The following is a 21,347-nucleotide window of genomic DNA, read 5'->3' on the forward strand; positions in this document are numbered from 1 at the left end:
GTGTGTGTGTAGGAATTTTACTCTCATGTGCATCAGTAATTGACCATTTTCATTTTAAATTTGATAATGTCAGTCATTTCTGCTTGTCTGAACATTTGTAATGTGGCGTTCTTTCCTCACTTTTTTTTTTTTGGTTGTCTGTGTGTGAATAAACTGGTGTGTTTGAGCCTGATAATAATACTAATATTGAGGAACTTGAAATAATAGCCACATACATTGGTGACACACATATAAAGGGACAACAAGGGTTTATATACAGTGCAAAATCAAAGTCAGCTAAAGTTCAAGTGGAGTTAACGTGTTTACAAAGACCCTTAAACAAACAGATGAGTCACAATGTGCTTCGCAGGAAAACGAGAGATTAAAAAAACCCACAAAACAAAAAGAGGACCAACAAATAATACATCTATTCTTTTACCATGTGTCTACCAAAGCAAATTTGTTATTGAACTTACTATATTTAGATTCATTTATCATTGTGTTCTGAACTTTAACATAAAAGAATCCGGTGGACTTTTGGGGGCTAAGAGAATGCCAGACAAATTATTTAATGCGACTCTGAAAATGTCACAACTTGTGGATGAAGCAGCAGTCATTTTTTAATGCAATTCTACCTTCACTGGACAGTTTGACATTAGAGAGCTTAAGAAATATATGGAGAGACAGAGAGCAAGAGAGAGGGAAATGTCACAAAGGTTCCAGACTGCCAGACTGTTAACAGGCCATCAGGACGTCATACTGCACAGACATTTAAAATACACTGTGAAATTTTAAACAGAAGTTGCTCAGTAGTGGCTGGGTCTGTGCAGTGTGAATGATTGCAGTGTACCGTACATGTGAGGTGTGCATGTGTGTGTGCGTGCTCCATGTTGGTGATGTTGGCCTTAACTCCAGCTGCACTCCGTTTGAATGGATGATCCTCACCACCATCATTGCAAACTGCATCGTCCTGGCTTTGGAACAGCACCTTCCTGATGGAGACAAGACGCCTCTATCCGAGCGACTGGTAACACACTCACACACACAGCAAACACACCATACACACACATACATACTCACATACAGTGTATACAAACATGCACACAGAGGCGGTGTGTATACACCGGACAGAAATATACACAAAGGCTTGCAAACACACGGACAAGTGATGTACAATAGACACAGATGAATACATAAACGTACACTCACAGAGCACACACAAGCACAAATTAACACAAGTACACAATCACAAATGACAGTGCATGCTCATAGAGGCTGAAGTCATTGTTTATAACTGCAAATTTTGTATCATGTCCTATAAAAAAAACTATCAGCAATATGTTTATCACCTTTATTACCACAGTGTATAGTTGTCAAAAAGCTAGGAAATGAATTACTGTAAAAATGTGATTTTTTTAGGCTGAAGTTTGATAAAATTCTGGTTAGGATGAGACATTTTGGATAAGTGCTTTTGCAGTTGAATGTAAAAATGTTGACTGGTGTGATTTTAGTTGTAGTTCACACATCCTCATTCTTATCATACATTCAATGAATAGCACTTGAGGTACAACTAAGAAAAACTCACATTCTCTTGCCACTGCCCTCTCCTCTCCTCTCCTCTTCTCTTCTCTCCTCTCCTCTCCTGTCCTCTCCTCTCCTCTCCTCTCCTCTCCTGCTTCCCTCCCTTGCAGGAGGAGACAGAGCCCTACTTCATAGCCATCTTCTGTTTTGAGTCTGGGATAAAGATCCTGGCTCTGGGTTTTGCGTTACATAAGGGCTCCTATCTGAGGAACGGCTGGAACGTCATGGACTTTGTGGTCGTGCTCACTGGGTGAGTCCACAGTTACATTTCTTACAACGTTATCACTAATTTTAGTTTTAGTTCAACTTAATTTTGCTTTTTGTGTGTTTTTATTTTTTCTGGCAGAAAGTTCAAATTTTTCTGCTTACAGTTTTTTCATGTTATTCATTTTAGTTTAGTTGGTTTTTTTTATTTCTGTGTTTTTGCTTGTTTGTTGTTGTCCAAATGGTGCCTAACTTGTACCGTTCACTGCATAAAATGTGTGGGATGTTTCTCTATAGTCACCCATTCTACCGTAGTGCTGGGTTAGTTGGGGCATTAGTGAGCCTTTTTTTTTGAAAAAAAGGTTCTCTCAGACTCTGGACTGAATAACTTTGGCTGCAACAACATTTAACTACACTTAACAAGATGTTCACATCTAGTTGGGGGGGGGGTAACATGCACAATTAACAAAAACCTCAAACACACTCAGATTCGCATGACCAAACAGACTAATTGTGTCAACTAGGTTTCTTTTCAGTCTTTAATCTGAAAGGGGAAACAGATTTCAAGTTTGAACAGGTATTTCTGTGATCATTTTGCTGCACAGTAACATCTGGCATCAGGAAAATTGAATGCATAGGAACATAAACTTTAGCTGAAACAGATCATTTTACAAAATCCGTGTGTTTTTATGCCTCTGGGGCTGACGACAGCCGTGGCTGGAGACATTACGTTTTCAGGTTCTTCATCCGTCCCATTCTTGTGAATCCAGTATCTCAGTGATGCCTTGAGGGAATTTCTTCAAATTTGGCACAGATATTTACTTGGACACAAGGATGAATTGATGGGAATTTGGTGATCAAAGGTCAAGGGTCAACCTCACTGTGATATCATAATGTTCTGCAAAATCACTTTCTCTGGAACAGAAGGGGAGATGGTGACCTTATTTCATATTTGTTGATCATTGTGATGATTGTGTAAATCTGTGCTGCTGGGACAAAGATGTGTTTGAAGCATTCTTGTTTTAGAATTTGTCTTTTATTTGAAGCATCGTCTGCTGTCATGGCTGAAACTTTGTGTTCTGTCAGAATCAGCTTAACTTGCAGAGCATGTGAACACATAAATGTTCGACTCGTTTTTTGTTTCTCTCAATGAACTTACACACCTATACAGCAGATATACAGCGCTGTACTGAAAATCTGTACGTACTGAAAATAATAACTATTACCAACACACTTAATGCTTACTTTGGAGTCTGAGTGTGAGTGTACGTGTGCAGGCAGGTGGTAAGAGTGGTGCTGTAACTGTGTTTGTGTGTGTGTATGTGGTGTGTGATCTAAATATGGCTGCCTGAGTGAGAGAGGGGGATGGGTGGAGATGGTAACAAGATATAGTGTTTGTAAAGGGAATGGAATACAGGCAAACATACAAGAAACACACACACACACACACACACACATACACACACACGCACACATAGACATTTAACTGTGTTTTATCAGTATTAATGCTGATAGGAATATGACAAAAGATTGCATTTTTACATTTAAGCCTTACTCTGTGTGTGTGTGTGTGTCTGTCTGTGTGTGTGTGTGTGTGTGTGTGTGTGTGTGTGTGTGTGTGTGTGTGTGTGTAGTGACTTCCTCCGCAAACACAGCTCACACAGACACAGCAGAGGTCTGGTTTGACAAGGTGTGCGTGTGTGATCAGGGCCACTCCCCCTCAGTCGCTATCCTCCTTTAATGAGGACATGAACACACACACACACACACACACACACACACTCAGAGGCTGGATTAGAGCAGCACCGCAGGGAGCAGCAACCAGGGCAAAGTGAAATGTCACTTCTCTGAGAGATGGGGGAGCAGGTTTGTTGTTATGGCAATGGCTGAGAGAGAGGTAGCAGAGTTTCCTCCGTCCTTCTCACCGTCTCTTGTTCCTTCACTTTAAACTTTATTAGAATCATATGCAACAGCACAAACTTTTAAAGCAAAAACAAGAAATGTCTTTTTTAGTTTACAGCAGCAGCTGTGACCCAAATGATACACAATATTTCAGTACTGATAAAGCAGTGCTAAGTCCTAGTAAAGTCTGTGACTTTTGATTTCTTTAGACACAAAATGGACTTTTATCTGGACTCTCACACCTCCTTAGTTTGTTTGTCTTGTCACGCATCTTCATAAGTTGTTAACTGCTACTGCAGGTGCTATAAAGTGTAGAAAGTGTAGCTGGTCTGCGTCAATGATGTGCTCACATGTAGCGATGTTTTCATCACCTTTGTTTTCTCATAGTGTCTCACGGGAAATGCGCATGAGGTCCTTAAAATAGCAGAACAGTGCTAACAGAGCTTTGAGCGTAAGCATCCCTGAGAGGAAGAAAATACAACATAATGTATGGAAAAACTCCAGAGCACTCAGCTTTCACATGTGTCTGAAAGCTCAGGCAGAAATCTAGTGAGCTGATCTTAAGTAGCAGCACCGGGCCACACTCTGTATTGCAGGATTTTAGAAACAGATATAAAATGGTTATTATATTTTTCTGAGCATCAGACACACAAGCCTGCAGAAGCCTGAAAACTTTTTCAGCATATGCACTCAGTGAACAGCATTAATAGGAATAAATCAGGTCCCATCTTGGAACGCTGTATCCTATCCAGTTTTCTACGTCAGTCGAACAAATTAAAGTCAGTCGCTAGCTAATAACAGCCAGGAAGAACATCTGAGGGTGGGTGAAATTGCTTTAACTATAATGGCTCATGTGATAAATTCAACTTATCATACACTTCCACTGTGCTAATTCCATCAGTAGAACTGTCATGTCATACTCACCAATCTGCCTCTTGGTGAGTAGCAGATCTTTTTTTAAAGATTTTTTTTTTAAGATAGATAGATAGATAGATAGTCAAGTAGCATGGATACACAGTTAAATAGACAGAGGGAGCCCTGTGAGAGCGATGGAGCCTCCCCTTGCCAGAGCAGCAGTAGAGTAGAGCTGTACTACTGCAGCTAGATAACAGAGGGAGGAAAAAGGAGGAGGAGGTGGAAAAAGGAGAGGACACGTGACGATGTCTCTCCGTTCCCCTGGGCTCTGGATAACAGGACAGAGAGAGAGAAAGAGAGAGGGAATACAAGATGGGTTTGGCTGTTAGAGAAGGCGTGAGAAGGATGGAGAGCAGTGAGGAGGCAGAGCTCGAGGAGGAAGACCACAGGAAAGAGGAGAGAGGGAAGAGTGATGGGTGGGTGGGGGGTTGGGGAGGGAGGTGCAGGAGGACGGAGGAGGTGAGAGTGATGTATGGAGAATGAGAGAGAAAGGTTTGGAGGAAGGATGGGAGGAGGAGGAAAGGCAAAGACGGAGATGGAAGAAGGGGGGAGGGGAGAGAGAGAAGAGAAAGAGCAAACGCAGAGAGGAGCATGCTTAGAGTGTGTGTGTGTGTGTGTGTGTGTGTGTGTGTAAGCGCTGCAGTAACCTGCTTTTCCCTGCTCCCTATGATCAATCACTCAGCACAGCCTATATAACACACACACATACACTCTGCTGTTATCTTGTGGTGCATACACACTCACATGCACACAAGCTGTATTTCAGTATTTAGATACTGTAAATATATACACACACACAATTACTATGCATACATTGCTACGACCTATATTGCCAATTATAGCTGTATTTCAAGTGTTCATGTATATTCATATAAATTCAATACAAGGTCTTGATATGAACACACACTGCAAGAAGCCAGCATATGTTTACCATGTTTCCCTGCTGTGCGTGTGTGAGTGTGAGTCTTGTATTCCTATCTATGTGAAGACCAGTTGAAGACCTTTAGTGGGAAGAGATTTTTGGAACTCCTAATACTCCTCCTAATACTCCTAACTCCTAAACTAATACAGGAGGAAATATTGTGTTAACAGATTTCATGATTGTCTTATCTGAAGTCCACGAAACAGGGGTTCCATAAAGTTGAAAAACCTCCTCCACATGCTTGTCTGTAGCTTTCATTTGCCGTCACATACATGCACAGTAAATGGTTTGTTTTACACTGTGTGTGATAATATATTCTTGTTGGATTCTCAGCCTGTCTGCTTATCCAACAGCCTGGCAGGAATATATCGTGGCACCAGTATTATGAAATTCGTTGTGGTTATTCATGGTCCCCAGTGGTGACCCCTGTGGCCTGTCATCTGGCCCTTTCATGGATGAGAGCTGAAAAACAATAATCCAAGATGGCACCCATTCATCCCAGTAAAAGTTTCTCAATCAATGCACAAGCCAAAACAATATTTTTTCTCCTCATAGTTCACATCAGGGTTTTTTTTGGGGGGGGCTCACTGAGCTTGCACATTGGTGGCTGTTACCCAGTGCAAACAGTAGACTACATTGAAATGATGGTAGACACATTCAGATCCCTTTTTTTACATTTTGACAAAATTGTACAAATGTCAGATCTTCATGTTGTTGGTGGTTTTCTGTCCATGGTTTCACAGATGTTTCCTATTCGATTGGAAGTTTTCTTTGAGACTGCTGCACCATAACTAAACACATCCATGTGGACCACCTGTTGAAAATTACCCTACATGCCTACATTTTCTAGAAGTTTCCAGTGGATACCTGTGGTCCTTGAGCCCTCTCCACCTCATACGTTTGATTAGATTTTCCTCAATGTTACTGCCAGGCCAGACGGTCCCTCCAAACCTAATCTGTTAAATTCATGATCCCAAGGTGATAATCCCTTATGACTCCGTGACCTTTCCTCTAAAGCTGCTCTCAGCTTTGGATGGGAAAATGGATGTGCTAGTGAGACAATAAAATACAATCCAGGAAGTCCAGTTTGAGTAACAAATTAATGCAGTTAAGGGTTTATCAGATGTTTTAAATGACTGAGCTCTCTGCATATGCACTCATGTAGGATCAGTCATCTCCATGTTGTTTCATATTGTCATGTTTAAGAGACATTTCTAGGAGCACCACCTGGGTTTCATACTTATATGTTAGTTTGGTCTTAAGTGTTAATAGTGTCAGTCTCTCTCTCACTTTTTCTCTCCTCTCTTGGTTTCTAGGGGAGTGTGTGTGTGCTTGTGCTGCGCGAGTCGTGACTGAGAAGGCTTCTGCCACTGTGTTGTGAAGGGTGTGTGCTCGCTTGTGCGTGTGTGCATGCATGTGTGTTGGCTTCATTCTTGGCAAACACACTGGAGAGAGATACTTGATGAGGACAAGAATTAATGAGAGGAGGAAAAAAGAGGAGAGGGGACACACACACACATACACACACACAGAGTGACTAGTGTATTTAGTATTCAGGGATGATAGTCCATTGATTTTCAGTGCTGTGCTGTGACGTCACACAGTAATCTAATCATTTAAAGCAGAGTCTGGGCCAGTCAGTCAATGGGAGGGCACCATAGACGTCCCTATGACTCCCCTAATGGATATTCACAGAGACAGTGTTCAAAAATAGACCTCTCATTCAGTATACTCATATGCATATTTTCCAGCATGGATTTCGTCTCGTTCTTTGACATTATTAAAAGGAAGTAATTATTGCCATGGCATGGTGAAACTGGCTGACATCAGGTATCCTTAAAATGAACACACACACCAAAAATCAACAACAATCAAACTATCAACATCAAATCAGAATCAAAAACGTTTAAACTTGGAAGATGGTTGGCAGACATACAAATAAATACTCAGATCAGGACATCCATAAGTGAAAGTCTTATCGATTAAGATAAGATAATCCTTTATTAGTCCCACCACAGGGAAATTTACAAAATAAATAAATAAATAAATAAAAAATGAAATACCTGTACATTAGTCTGTAAAATAAATAAATAAAAAATTCTACAGACTGTCATGAGCTTCATGGGGTCTGAAAAACTGAGGTAGTATAACAACACTTACGGCATTTCCATAATCCTTAAAGACTTCTAACCATCATCAGGCTCATCTGGATAGCTCCTAATCCGAACAAATGTCCTCCCCCAAAAGACTACGTTAGTTGAATATGATGGAATTATACTAAAATAACATTAGGTTATTTGTCTATGAACCTATATAAACCCAGAATCTACAACGGATGTCTGGTCTATGGCACCTAGACGGACAGAAATAGCCCTGCTGACAGCGAAGTGGTTACTGCCAGTTTAAGCTAGATTTAGTTTATTTACATGCATAAGATTGAAACTTTTTTTTTTTTTTTTGGTCTCTTAAGGGAGAAGGAACAAAATGTGCAGGTGAGACAGAGACTCCTCAGGAGGCTTAGAGAAGCATTTTGCCCCATCTTGGGGGTGAAGGAAAAGACACAGTGAGTCACTGGTGTATCTGGCAGATACCAAATGATATCAGAACTCAACACTGGGGGGGGGGGGGGGGCAGGAACCTCTGACTCACTGCATGGACGACTCACAGCTGAGTTTTGCGTCAGAAACAGGGCAGATCAGATGAAACAAGTCTTCATACGAATATTTATCCAGCTATATTAACACAGGGTTAAAAATAGTTTAGGACAAAACACACTTAGGTTGGAAGGGTAACTTTTTGTGAATCAGGTCACTCTCCCTACAAAAAATCAAATTTCAATCAAACATTAAGCATTGGTACATGCTTAATAATGTAAGCACAGTACCTCCTCTGAGAGGAAATGAAGTCCAGCACGGAGAGAAAAATGAGGTTACAGAGAGGGAGAGTACCTGGTTGAAAATTGTCCCTTTGCCATCACTTCCATTATCATTATTGCTCTGCAGTCATTTACAGGCTCATCACTCTCCTATACGTTCTCCTATACCCTCCAACTGTGTGCCCTGCAGGCTATCTGCTGCATATGAACACACACACACACACACACACTCAAGTACAGTAAAGGGTTGCACAAATATTGGAATGGCCATATGTTTCGTGATTCTCCATGAGGTAGACAAGTGCATTCATTTTTACACCAGGACACCAAGTGTAATATCAAGCTTACACCACAGTCATTGATGGAAGGGAAACCGTGTGATTGTGTTTGAGTTGACACCCAGTTTTGTTCTTTGTTTGTAGTACATTTAACCCATAGTTAGGGAGAACAACAGCACTGGCCACCTGTTCAAATGCCTAAAACAACTTATTTGGCCTTAGGTGGAAGTATTGTGATGTTGTTATAGCACCTCAAAAATCACACAGGGAAAGGGTTGAGATGGATGCATGGATGGTTTCTTGACTGCAGTTGTTCCTCAACATTAGTACATAAGTAGTTTTTATGGCGGATAACCAAAACCAGACCACAGCACTGGAAGATAAGAAAACAGTCCTATGATTCATTTTGGTGAATGTCATAACTAATGGTTTTGAAAGGTACTGGCAAACTGTATCATCCTGCTGAAGTGGAGTTAGATCATGGCACATTTCTTCCACTGTTGACCAATTGAACTTTGGCGATTTCAGTCTTGCTGAGCTTGTCTGTGGGTACCTGTAAATTTATATAGATGTATAGATTTTTACTACTATGTTTTTAAAAACACTTCTCATGTTAGTGTTACTGTAGTGCTTGAATTGTAGTTTCTCGTCTACTGTGAGGAAGTTAGTTAGTTGATACACTTGAGGATGAAGTGTGTGTGTGTGTGTGTGTGTGTGTGTTGTTTGTTTGTGTGTAAAAACAGTTTTTATGGTCTGAGGAAGTGTCTTTTTACAGACTCACACTACTGATCAACCAGCCATTTCAACAATTCAACAACAATTGTGAAACGAAACAGGCGACATGTCCCTTTAAACTAATTCATTTTTGCCAAAAGCCTGCCTCAGAGTGTGGTGCTTTGTGCACACCCACACACCCTTGTGAACAGAAATAGAGTCACAGACAGAAACACACACCTACAGACACACAACGTGAGGGCAGCAGGGTGGTAAAGTTAGACAAGTTCTTCATCACACCCACAGTGTTGACAAGCATCTGTCCTTCTCATTCTGCAGGTCAGATAGCTTTCAGGTGACATAACAGTCCCACTGGTACTGTATATCTGAGACATTTTGTGTTAGCAAACTATAGCATCAGGTGATCATTCAGGTCACGTAAGCCTCACTAATGTTAAACTGCCAAAAGCTCCATTAAAGCAACAGTATGCAACTATTTTACCTTAAAATGAATCTTCTAAATCATTTTGATGCTACACTGACTTGTAGGGAGAGTGATGTTATTGTTCTGTGTAACTTTGGTGAGTGGATACAGTCTCCTTTGAGAAGTGCATAACTGAGTGATAGTCAGCGGCTTAAACCACCAGAATCAGGCCCGACAAGTTCAAGAGTAACGCTGAACTGTAGATGAGCGTTCATCTCCAATATCCAGCGAGGAAAATATCAAGAATCCTAAACAGAGTTCGGCCTGTTTGTTACAACACTTCTGTTTCTGAAAGTCATGATCATGAGGAATATACACTGTTCAGCTGTGTTTCAGTTCAGTGAGTGGGACCATGCAGTCAGAGAACCAGTCAAGTTATTGCAGTGTCATATTGATTATTGCAGCTTTAATGTACAGATTAGGAGCTGGAGTCAGTTGTGGGCACTTTTCAGTCTTCAGTTGACATCACAGTTACAGATATCTGGGAACTTGCAGCCTGAAACGACAGTAAAGCCTCTATCAAAACCACAAAACCACATATAGTGTGCCATACACACAAACAATCAACAACTGCATGACGTGTTGCATGTATGCTCACACCCACCATCACACTGAGAGGAAAGACACACATAAACAAGGACGAAGAAGTCCAGACGCCGCGCCCTTGTGAGGTCCAAGAGTCATGCTGGCAGGAGACGGAGGGACAGGTGGGCCAATCAGCCGCCTGGCAGAGAGAGAGAGAGGGAGAGGGAGAGAGGGAGAGAAGGAGAAGGAGGGAGAGGGGTCAACGGAAAAACTGGAGGAAGAGTGACGTGGGTAAACGGGAGAGAGGAAACAGACGTGTGTCGATATAATTGAGGGACAGAGGGATGGGCGGAAGGATGGAGCAGGTCGGCTAAATTACACAAGAAGTAGATCAAAGGTTACTGGTTTGAACACCAACATTAGCTGGGAATATCTGGGAATACAAAATGAAGGCAGATCACACTGTTACTGTTGTCACAATGTCCTTGAGTACGGCATCGACTGAAACAGTTGTTGTGGTCCTCAACAACAAATTGAAAAGATCAAATGCCATCAATACTGCCATCAGTATTTCATAAAGAAATACTGCTCTCTGATCACAGTTTTAAGAATTTCTACATTATTACTGTAAAACCATCCGTCAAGGTGCTTTTGTTCAAAAGACTTAAGCCTCAAACTCTCCAGTGGTGATGGGGAGCTTGCAGAGAATCATGCACACTCAGCAAACCCTCTCCAGATAAATAAAGGTTAATAAAACATATATGTGATTAAAGGACAGGAGGGAGGACGGATGGAGAAAAGACACAGACCCTCCTTATCAGCCACCTTCATTTCTCCTCATGCTCAATCCACCCGATCATACATGAAGTCAAATTAGAGGAGGGCAGAAGCACTGAGAGAGGGAGAGAGAAGGAAAGCTGGAGAAAGAAAGGAACGAAGGGAAAATAAGGGAGTTTGGTTGAGGGTGGAGGTAGAGGGAGTCCATCAGCTGAGTGTTAGCACTCTGCTGAGATCAGCAGTAATGTGGGAGCGAGAAAATGAAGAGAGGGAAAAGCAGAGGAAGGGGGGGATGAGGATGGAGAATGTGGTCAGAATGAGAGTGCTTCCATCCTGCCTCTGCCAATGAAAGCTTCAGCGATGAGGACAACTGAAAAAAGAGAGTGGAGATGAAATGAGAGATAAAAAGAGATGTTTGGATGGAAAGAAAAAAATGTGTTGAAGTGTGAGAGAGGAGGTCTGATGACCTAAGCTGGTGGGAAAGATTTCCAACTCCCTGGAGCCATTAAAATCCCCCGGCATCATCGACAGCCCTTCCCCCAATTTTCCTGATCTCCCCTTCACACCCAGAAAATGGACTCTCCCTATAGGGAGAGTGATTGGGGCATACTACTTTGATGGTGGAGGATGGGGGTGAGTGGTGACATAACAGTCGTAAAGTGCTGCTTAATGTCCCATATCCATAGAAAAGAGAGGGGGAGAGCAGGGCCAGTGTGAAAGGTTTAGAGAGTAAAATCATTTTGTTCTCTTACCTTGATTTATCTTACAAAGGGTTTACTGCCTCTACTACATCCATGCTGTTCTACAAACATTTGTAGAAGGGATGGAAACATAAACTACAGCTGTACTCAACTATTTTTAGGAAAGCCAGACTGGTGGTGTAGCCTATGGTTTTGCTACTATGGCACTTTCATCGTAACCAAATGGAAGAGAAGGAAAATCTTGCACTTTTTACAACATTGTTTTCATGATTGTGCCAGTTTTTCCTGCCAGTTGTGATATCATCTCTCTCAATCTCATCTCAATCTCTGTTGGCATCCATGTTTTGCCATGACCCATTTCTCGGTTCAGATTTTAATAGTCTTATTTGCTGTGGAAACACACATAGTTTATAAGGATGATTATAATGGATCTGTGGTGTTTTTAGACAGATGGATTTATCTTTTGGTCATTTCACTGTTTATACTGTTTATCCTAGAGGACCCAATTGTATAGAAGTGACTAACAGAGTTGAGTTGTAACAGAAAAAAATCCAAGTAATTGTTACTCAAAATCATTCAAAGACAAAAGAGCGTTAATCAATAACTACATGAACTTGTTTTGTTGCAGACATACTGAAATAACTATGACAATAATGACAGTGAGATAAGTGCTCCAAATGTTTTCAGCATCCATCGTGCAGTTTGTTTGTTTCTTACACCATGTTCGAACATATTGTTCAATTCTCAACGTGTCACACTGGAACATTGTCAGTCACGTGTGTGTGCTTGTGTGTGTGTGTGTGTGTGTGTGTGTGTGTGTGTGTGTGTGTGAGGTGGGTGAGGGCTCTGTGGGAGACACTAAGGGGACAGGAGCTCACACTGTGATGACACATGGCACTCCCACACTATTTCCACATTATACACACATAAACCATGTGCACATACACTTGTACACACACACACACACACACACACACGCAAACAGCACATAAAGCTCATGCACATGTCACTGGCTGGAACTGGTCCCAGTCTATTGCAGGTTGTGAGTGTGTGTTTGTAGTATTTTCTGCCAAAGCAGCCACACAGTGATATCATGCATTACACACAACACACCCATAAATGCACACACATGGTCTTTGATCCAGGCACATGCAGGTTATGTATGAGCTTGTGACATCATATATGCTTAAAGTATCATTATCAGTCAATTTCAGCCACTACACAACTAAAACTGATATTTATATGATGGAAATACAGGTTGTGACCAAGCTACCTATGCTCAGTTTATTACTGACAGTTTGCGTTAGCTGGCATTGTATAAATGGAGACCTCAGGTATTACAACCTCTTAACTGACGCAGCTTCTTGGTCAGTGAGCAAAGCCTGGGTTAAGGGATGACTGTTTCAAGTTCAGTAGAAGTCTTAGCTGCAATTTGTCTGTATTTAATAAATGGCTGAACACTATTAACAGTAAGACTGACTGACCAATTACAGACTGCATTTAAGTTCCTGGTAAAACAGCAGTAAATTACTGGTTTTGGATTTTACAAGGACCACCCAAATAGAGTCAGATTCTTATATCTGATTCTGTTTGTGTGTGTGTGTGCGTGTATGTGGGATGTGTCTGTATACATGTTGTAAAAAACAATTTCAGTGTTCAACACGCGAGCAACAGCAGAGAAAGTAGGTCATCCGTACTACCTGGGCTGCGCTGCATTCGTCACTGTCATCAGATCACGCGCCATGTATGTGTGCAGAGCAAGCACACACACCTGCATGTTTGACGTGAGTGTGTATGTGTTTGTATGCAGTAAAAGGGTGCACTTGCATTCCTTCATTTGTTCAATGTGTGTATGTGTCTGCATACAAGGGAAGTTAGGGCTTATGTGTACATGCTGTACTGTATACTTCTTCATGCACAGGAGCTGCAGTTAGTGCAGGGTGTGAGGGGGTAGGTAAGGATAGTGTGTGTGTGTGTGTGTGTGTGTGTGTGTGTGTGTGTGTGTGTGTGTGTGTGTGTGGGTGGGTGCATGCATGGGGGATGCGGGGGTTTAGAGGGGTTGAAAATCAATCGCTAGGAGACCCACTTCCCATCCCCGTTGCTGCGGCAATGCCGAGATTCCATCAATGAGCCTGGGCTGCGTTGCCCTGGCAACACTTATGAATGAGAGCAGGTCGGTAACCGTGGAGACTCGGCAAAGAGAGGAATTGCCGGTTGCTATGGCAATGCCATGAACAGAAGAGACCAAGCAAAGTGAGGGTGGCGAGTGACCTCCAAGATCTCCATCGTCAGGGCCATCGATCATCATCATCATCATCATCATCATCATCAAATCAAGGTGGTGTTCTTCACAGGAAGTCACGTACGTCAGTGTTTGTAAATCCCGTTGGTCAGTTTTAGCTGTCTCTTGGACGTTCTGTTGATATTTTGAAACTTAACACAGATTATAACGTCAGCAGTGAACTGGAGGCAGATTTGGTGGTTTGAGGAAGCTGCTGTATGTAACAAAATCAATGAATGTTCTTTCAACAATCAATAAAAAGTTATGAATAAATAAACTGTAATATTGGAAAAAGATTAGAGTAGGTAGTATGTATCATTAATTACAACTGTCATTACAATAGTTCTGTTTTTTTGCATTGTTACCAGTTAAGTCTCACTGCTGAAATTGGTCAAATCTGACAAAAACCCCCAGTAATGCTAAACACAGTGGACTGCATTATATTAATAATGGTCTTTTGATGCAGTGTGGGTAATTTAGACATAAAGTTGTAATGGTTTCAGTCATGTTCTATGCAATGCATTGAACTTTTCATAGTTAGAAAGTTTTACATAGAACCTGCAGCCTGTGGACACAACAGTGGGTTAAAGAATAAGTGTGATAATTCTCTGGTGTCCTGATAGAAAATAATGATTTGATGGGACATCCTTCATCTCTATCTCAGCCTTTAATTTGAATGTATTATGACATCTGGTTGTGCACAGTACAAGAGAGAGGGCTCCAATACAGGAAACGTGAACATACTGTTAGCATATTACAGTACAGCTTAAACTGTGTGTGTGTGTGTGTGTGTGTGTGTTTTACAGGCTGATTGTTAGGTGTTTCCCAGCAGTGAGAGCCTCTGTCATCACTGTCCAAACACCTTCTCCTCCTGCAGTTAGCTCTCTCTCTCTCTCTCTCTCTCTCTCTCTCTCTCTCTCTCCCCCCCTCTCTGGGGTTTTTCCCTTTCTATCTCTCAGCAGATGAATCTCACACTTTTGACACACAGGACTATCACTCTCTTTCAATCTGCTCACTCTTTCTCTCACTCTCTGTCTCTTGAGGGAAGTTGCATCTCCCCATCTCCCTCCAAGTCTGTATTTCATCAGGGACTCTCAGGTCTTTGTCTAATCGGGATAAATCTCCCAAATGACCTCTTGTGTTTATAGAATCCCTGTCATTTGAAGCATAAGAAGTTCTGTACATTAAGTGTATGTGATGAACTATAGCTAAAGGAGAGAAAATAGTTTTGCAGGAGTACAAAAAGTCAATTAGCATTAGTGTGCAACTGCTAACATAAACAATTTAAATGTCAGAGGTTAAACTAAATATATAGTTAAAGGATTATGGCATTAATTGTGTATTATTGGTCCACCTAAGGCATTAACAAGCTAGCTATAGCATCAGCAAAGCTAGCTTATGTTTTATTCCGCATATTCTGCATGTTTTCTCTCTCTTTCACTCTGCTCAGTTTTTAATTACAATGAGGAATCTCTTTGGTGCATATTTTTAGTTTCTTAGGCTTAAGTGGACGGGGCTGCCATAATTGCACCAGACTGTGTTTCCCATCCCTGAAAAGTTCCCAAAGTTTGTCCTCAACACTGATCGTGAACTATCATTATATGTTTATGTTAAGATACAACATAAACATATGAGACCGTTATAGACTGATATATATTTTTTTCTTTTTTTAAACAAAAACTGCCTGCTTTAAAATCCAATCATTTCCATGTCTGTCACAAGTTTCAGTTTATTAAGAATCACAGAAACAGATGCAGGAATTTGTAGATACTAAAAATTGGACTGTCCACAGTTGAGTCTGGTTTTAATTAAACTTAGAGGCTTTTTGTCTTGGAAATTTAAAGCTAGTCATGATGATAATAAATTAAATTTATAAAATATAACCATGATAATCAAACAGTAATAATAAAACATTATTTATCCTCATCAACCGTCACTACACGATCCTTTCCTCCTCTGTTCCTCTCCATGTTTTCTTCCTCTCCTTTCTTCTGACTCTTACCTGTTTCATCTTTACACACATGTTGTTGTTTGGATATTTTCCTCTCTTCTAACACCCCTCCGTGCCCCTCCCACGCCGCCCCATCCCCGCTTCCCCATCACAACTGGCAGCACAGTCGCTGCTCCCTCTACTGGCCACCACAATGCACAGTGAGCAGGTTCAGCCGTTGCCAGGGGTGACTGCTTCCTGGAGGTTTGGGTTGTCTGGCAGAAGCGGATGCTTGCCGTCTCGCACAGATGAATGTTGAAGCTCTGCATTCACCCTCAAATGAGATGTACATGTGAAAAAAAGGAGCAGTGAAATGGGACAAAAATAAACACAGAGCAAAAGGAGAGAGCATGAATGACAGACAGAGACGGAAAGGCAGAAAAAATCGGAATATTTGATTCAATACATCAAAACACACCCTTTGCTGTCTTACTTCATCCATTTACTCATCCATGCATAAATCCAACTGCATAAAATGAAAATTTATCCGAAGCTAAACGTTGGAGCAGCAAATCATGACCCAATAAAAGAAAACATGTTAAAAATAGAGACAGAATTAGGAATTTCAAATAGCAACAAGATTTATGTTACATATTAAAAGAAAAGTAGATTTTAAAATCACAATTCAAAGTGCACCTGTAGATCACGTGTATTTCTGGTTATGTTGTGCACCCTCATTCACACAGCGACCATGTCAGACTGTAATATATCTGTGTGTCTTGGTGGATCTTTACTGGACCTCAGGCTGTTTGCTTATTTTGCTGATGTCCAGTGTTTTCAGATCTGCAGCATGGCCTTTAGCTGTGGCAGTTAAAAAGCCATTGAGGGAATGAGGGGCTTGGCTGCTGGTACCTTGTCTGTTAATAAATGACCTCTTACTGGAATTTGCAACCAACCTGGAAAGAGAGGATGATGGCAGTGATGAAGAAAAGAGAGGATGGAACAGAAAGAAGAGTAGAGAGTGGTAGAGATGCCAAGTTTTGAAAATTCAGCTTAATTTAGATTCACTTTCTCTGAGCTTTTCTGCCAGTTTGCCTGAATCCTTATTTCTTGTTTATTTTCTTCTTCCTTTGACTGTTTTTAAGTTAAAGAGTTTTACGTGGTCAAATGACATTTCTTCCATTTCTCAGTTTTCATGGATCAAATCCACAATTCATGTGGCTCTATCAGGAATACTTGAGCTCTCCTCTCTGTGGGACAGATTTTCTAAGCCTTTGGGCACAAAAGGCATTCTGCCCAGCATCTGAGGCACACTCTGTGTGTCCGCAGTGGGGTGCACCTCTCTTATGACTGCAAATGCATTTTTGGGTCGAGGGATTGCACAAAGTCGGGAAGAGATATGATAAGTGATATTGATATGTGTGGCTGATTTTGCATTCTGCTGGATAAGGGTAACACATTTGCATAGTCCAGTTTTGTCTGGAAAATGTTCTGACTCTGAAGAGTAGGTGGAAAAAGCACAGGTGTTAAAAAGGGAGGTTGTGATTGTGGGGAAAAAAGGATTACAACCATTGTATTGTGCCTACTTAGCAAACTCTTGGAGGGCAGTCCCAGGCACTGATTGTGTACTGGGCTCCTGCCTTAGTAAAGGAAGCACCAGATGTTCACAGAATGAGTGTACATTTGTGTTTCAGCATTTTGACAGTGCTGCAAATGACTGCCACTTGCAAATTGCAGATAGAGTCCTACAGTGCTGTCGCATTGTCCCGCACAGGTTGGATGTGTGGAGTTTATTTTGATTTGTTAATTGTCAAAATGAGTGAGAGGAATGATCTGATTTCACAAAATGCAGCTCACATGTTGCAACCTCAGTGAAACAGGCCCCTGGTTACCTGTTTTGTTCATTCATTCATTTAAATATTCACCATTTGATGACAGAGTAAATTCACCTTTCTCAGGATAAATACATTTTAAGGCATCAAAAAAAAAAAAAAAAAAAAAAAATAATTAAGGCCATCAAGTAATTGAACACATCAATTACTGCCTTCCTCCCCCCATATGAGACAGCATGGAATTTTCCAACCTGTCTCTGACTGACTTTACACCAGAGCCACACATTATAGACACATGCAGAGCCGCCAGAACAGGAGGTGTGTCTCTGAAGCAAGTTTAGATACAGTTGTTCACAAACAATCTCCATTCAAGGTCCATTTTCTCACTTGCTCTGGACCTTTTGACCACATCACAAGACACTCATTAGCATATTGTTTTTTTTTTTTCAGTTGCCATGGGACCATAGAAATCTGGAGGTGTGAATCTTGAACTGAAAACTATGCGAGGTTACCTGGTCTAAACAAGTACACATTCATTTGTCTTTGCTCAGCAGACTAAACGCACTCTTGTCAGTGGTTTAGGTGTTCAGTGCTGAATCAGTGTCTTAGACAATAATAAGAATGACAGTGTGTAAGAAGCACGTACTAGAAATTCTGATGGCTTGACTTTGTCTGTCAAACTAATGGTACTCCCTGTTTTCTCTCTCTCTCTCTGACTCATTGCAGTATTTTGTCGTCAGTGGGTTCTCAGTTCGACCTGAGGACGCTACGAGCCGTCAGAGTGCTGCGACCACTAAAACTGGTGTCTGGGATTCCCAGTAAGTGCAGTGCTGTGTTTTTCTTTGAGTGCTCACTGCCTATTTGTTTTAACTACCGTAATTTCTGGACTATAGAGCGCACCTGAATATAAGCCGCACCCACTAAATTTAAAAAGAAAAAAAAAGTACATATATAGGCCGCACTTGTCTATAAGCCGCAGGTGTCTGTTGTAACATGAGATATTTACACATTCACGCTGCTACCATCGATTCATTGATGCCAAGCTTGCATGCAGCAGCTCTATTTCCTTTTTCGACAGCCAGATCGATTGCCCTCAACTTAAAAGCTGCATCATATGCATTTCTTCATGTGTTTTCCATGATGAGTGTGTGTGCATTAAGCGCAAAATGACTGTTCTGAAGAATTTAGTGTGAGTGCGTTTGATCTAATTCGAACAGTTTCATTGGTCCACTGTGACCTGGTCGGTAATTTCATTGGTCTGATGTGACGAGGCTAAATGTTTTGCCGGCATGAAGTTCTTCAGCCCGTAAAAATCTATAAATTAGCTGCATCATTGTTTAAGCCGCAAGGTTCAAAGCGTGTGAAAAAAAGTAGTGGCTTATAGTCCGGAAATTACGGTAACTATATTTGCTTCCATCCAAATTGCACATTTCACTGAGTACTACTTTCTTGCTTTTTTCCTCCTCCAACTCCTGCCATTAAGTCAAACATGTGACTTGAAAACAACAAACAACCAATATGACAAACCAACACATTTATTTACTGCAAACAGAAAACTGGTGGCATCTGTTGACTTTGGTCACTTGTGTATCCTGGTTTGTTAATACAAATGTTGGCTGCAGCTCCGGCAACATTGTCAGTTGCCAATCAATAAGGAGCTAGTTGCTATATGTTTCTCTGTACCTCAGCATTTTTAATGCACTGGCTGGTAATCAACAACCTCAACACAGTGCAGTAGACTTCACTAAAACGAGCTCCACTGTTCACTGCATTCTTTTTGTTTAACACCCAGCTACACTGTACTGACTCAATTCCAAGCTCCTCCACTGACTTTTTTGTTTTGCACTGTGTCCTCCAGGCCTGCAGGTGGTGCTCAAGTCTATTATGAAGGCTATGATCCCCCTGCTGCAGATTGGCCTGCTGCTGTTCGTGGCCATCCTCATGTTCGCCATCATAGGCTTGGAGTTCTACATGGGAAAGTTCCACAAAACCTGCTATGATGAAATCACAGGTAAGAAAAAATGGCAGAATATACTGTCGCTACACATAAGTTGCATGTGGCCAGAAACTTTATATTAAAAGGTCTTCAAGTTAAGACTTCAGTCTAAGGCTAAGACCGATATTTCTGGATGTATATCGATATTAAAGTGAATTGTTACAGTATGCCTTTATTGGACTCTGTTGTGAGAAAGGTGTGTCAGTTTGTCTACACTACCAGCCTACTGGACACAAAGCAAGATTGTTGAAAGTTTGATTCCTGATCCAAAATAATTAGTATACTGTGTTACTTTGTTAAAATGTCTCTCTCCGTCCCTCTCTCTTATCAGGAGATGTAGTGGATGAATTACCATGTGGTGATGAGTTGCCGTCCAGGTTGTGTCCTAACGGCACACAATGTAGAGACGGCTGGCTTGGACCCAACTATGGCATCACCCAGTTCGACAACATTCTGTTTGCCGTGCTCACCGTCTTCCAGTGCATCACCATGGAGGGATGGACAGACATGCTCTACTACGTGAGTCTGAGCCAAACCTTGTTTTTGACATAGATTACCATGTCATTTAGTTTATTGCTAACCTGTACTTAGTAGTATCTCTTGATTGTGATCACAAACGTTAACTCACGCATTCACCTCAATATAAAGTTTTTTAAATCTTCAAATCAAGACCAGAGAAGTGTTTTAGGAAGTGGAAGCATAGGCTAATCAAGTAATTCAAGTAGTGGACAGAAGAATTAGTCTGTACTCAGCCTGCAGAGTGCAGAGTCTGTGTTTTTACAAATATCAGTGGAAATATGACACTGCACAGATAACGCTGGACAAGACTGTAAAACTGAGATCTGGTCTCTTATTTCAGTGGTTGCAATTAGGACAGTAGAATTACATTTAAGTAAAGACCAAGGACCATATAAAAAGATGGACCACATAACACCTCCCCAAAAGTGAGGCCAAAACATCTCGATCATCTCCTGGTAGTTGGCTGCGTTATAGGTCATAAAACCCGTCCTCTCCATGTTACATGGGATATGGTCCAAACTAAAAAACAAAAAAAGTACTGTCAGCTGGAGCCTTCTGTGTGATGTAGTGTTATTGTTCTGAAAACAGCCTTAAACTCTTAAAATCTACAAAAAGTCACTCTTATCTCAGAATTGAGTTCTTAGTTATGCCTTCATAAGTCTTCATGGCTGAAATCCCTCCCCGCAGTGTTGTCTCTGTTCTCAGTGATGTGCATTAGTTTTGTACTGTATGTAGCACACTGAAGGACTGGCGGGTGTGGGCGGGAGTGGAGGTTGGTGATTGGCTTGAATTACATTCGACTAAATGAGGCATAAAGTAGTTTGAGATTTGATTCAAAACACCATTTATTTGTCAAAAAGCCATTTCCCATCCCTCTCTCTCTCTGTCATTCTCTGTTTGACTCTCTTTATCCGTCTTCTCATCTGTCCTTT

General features: G+C 41.2%; 1 protein-coding gene across 1 annotated transcript in view; it reads left to right on the plus strand.

Annotated features, from left to right (window-relative positions):
- The first annotated feature begins 862 nt into the window (after nucleotides 1–862).
- cacna1ab (calcium channel, voltage-dependent, P/Q type, alpha 1A subunit, b) overlaps nucleotides 863–21,347 on the plus strand; it is a 93,780-nt gene continuing 73,295 nt past the window's right edge. The window contains 5 exon segments of the mRNA XM_051070399.1: nucleotides 863–1,006; nucleotides 1,671–1,810; nucleotides 18,627–18,718; nucleotides 19,759–19,911; nucleotides 20,228–20,415. Of these exon segments, the coding sequence (XP_050926356.1) occupies nucleotides 914–1,006; nucleotides 1,671–1,810; nucleotides 18,627–18,718; nucleotides 19,759–19,911; nucleotides 20,228–20,415 (666 nt within the window). The 5' untranslated portion in view covers nucleotides 863–913.

The sequence above is a fragment of the Lates calcarifer genome, linkage group LG5 (assembly GCF_001640805.2).
Source record: "Lates calcarifer isolate ASB-BC8 linkage group LG5, TLL_Latcal_v3, whole genome shotgun sequence".
NCBI classification, from domain to species: Eukaryota; Metazoa; Chordata; class Actinopteri; family Centropomidae; genus Lates; species Lates calcarifer.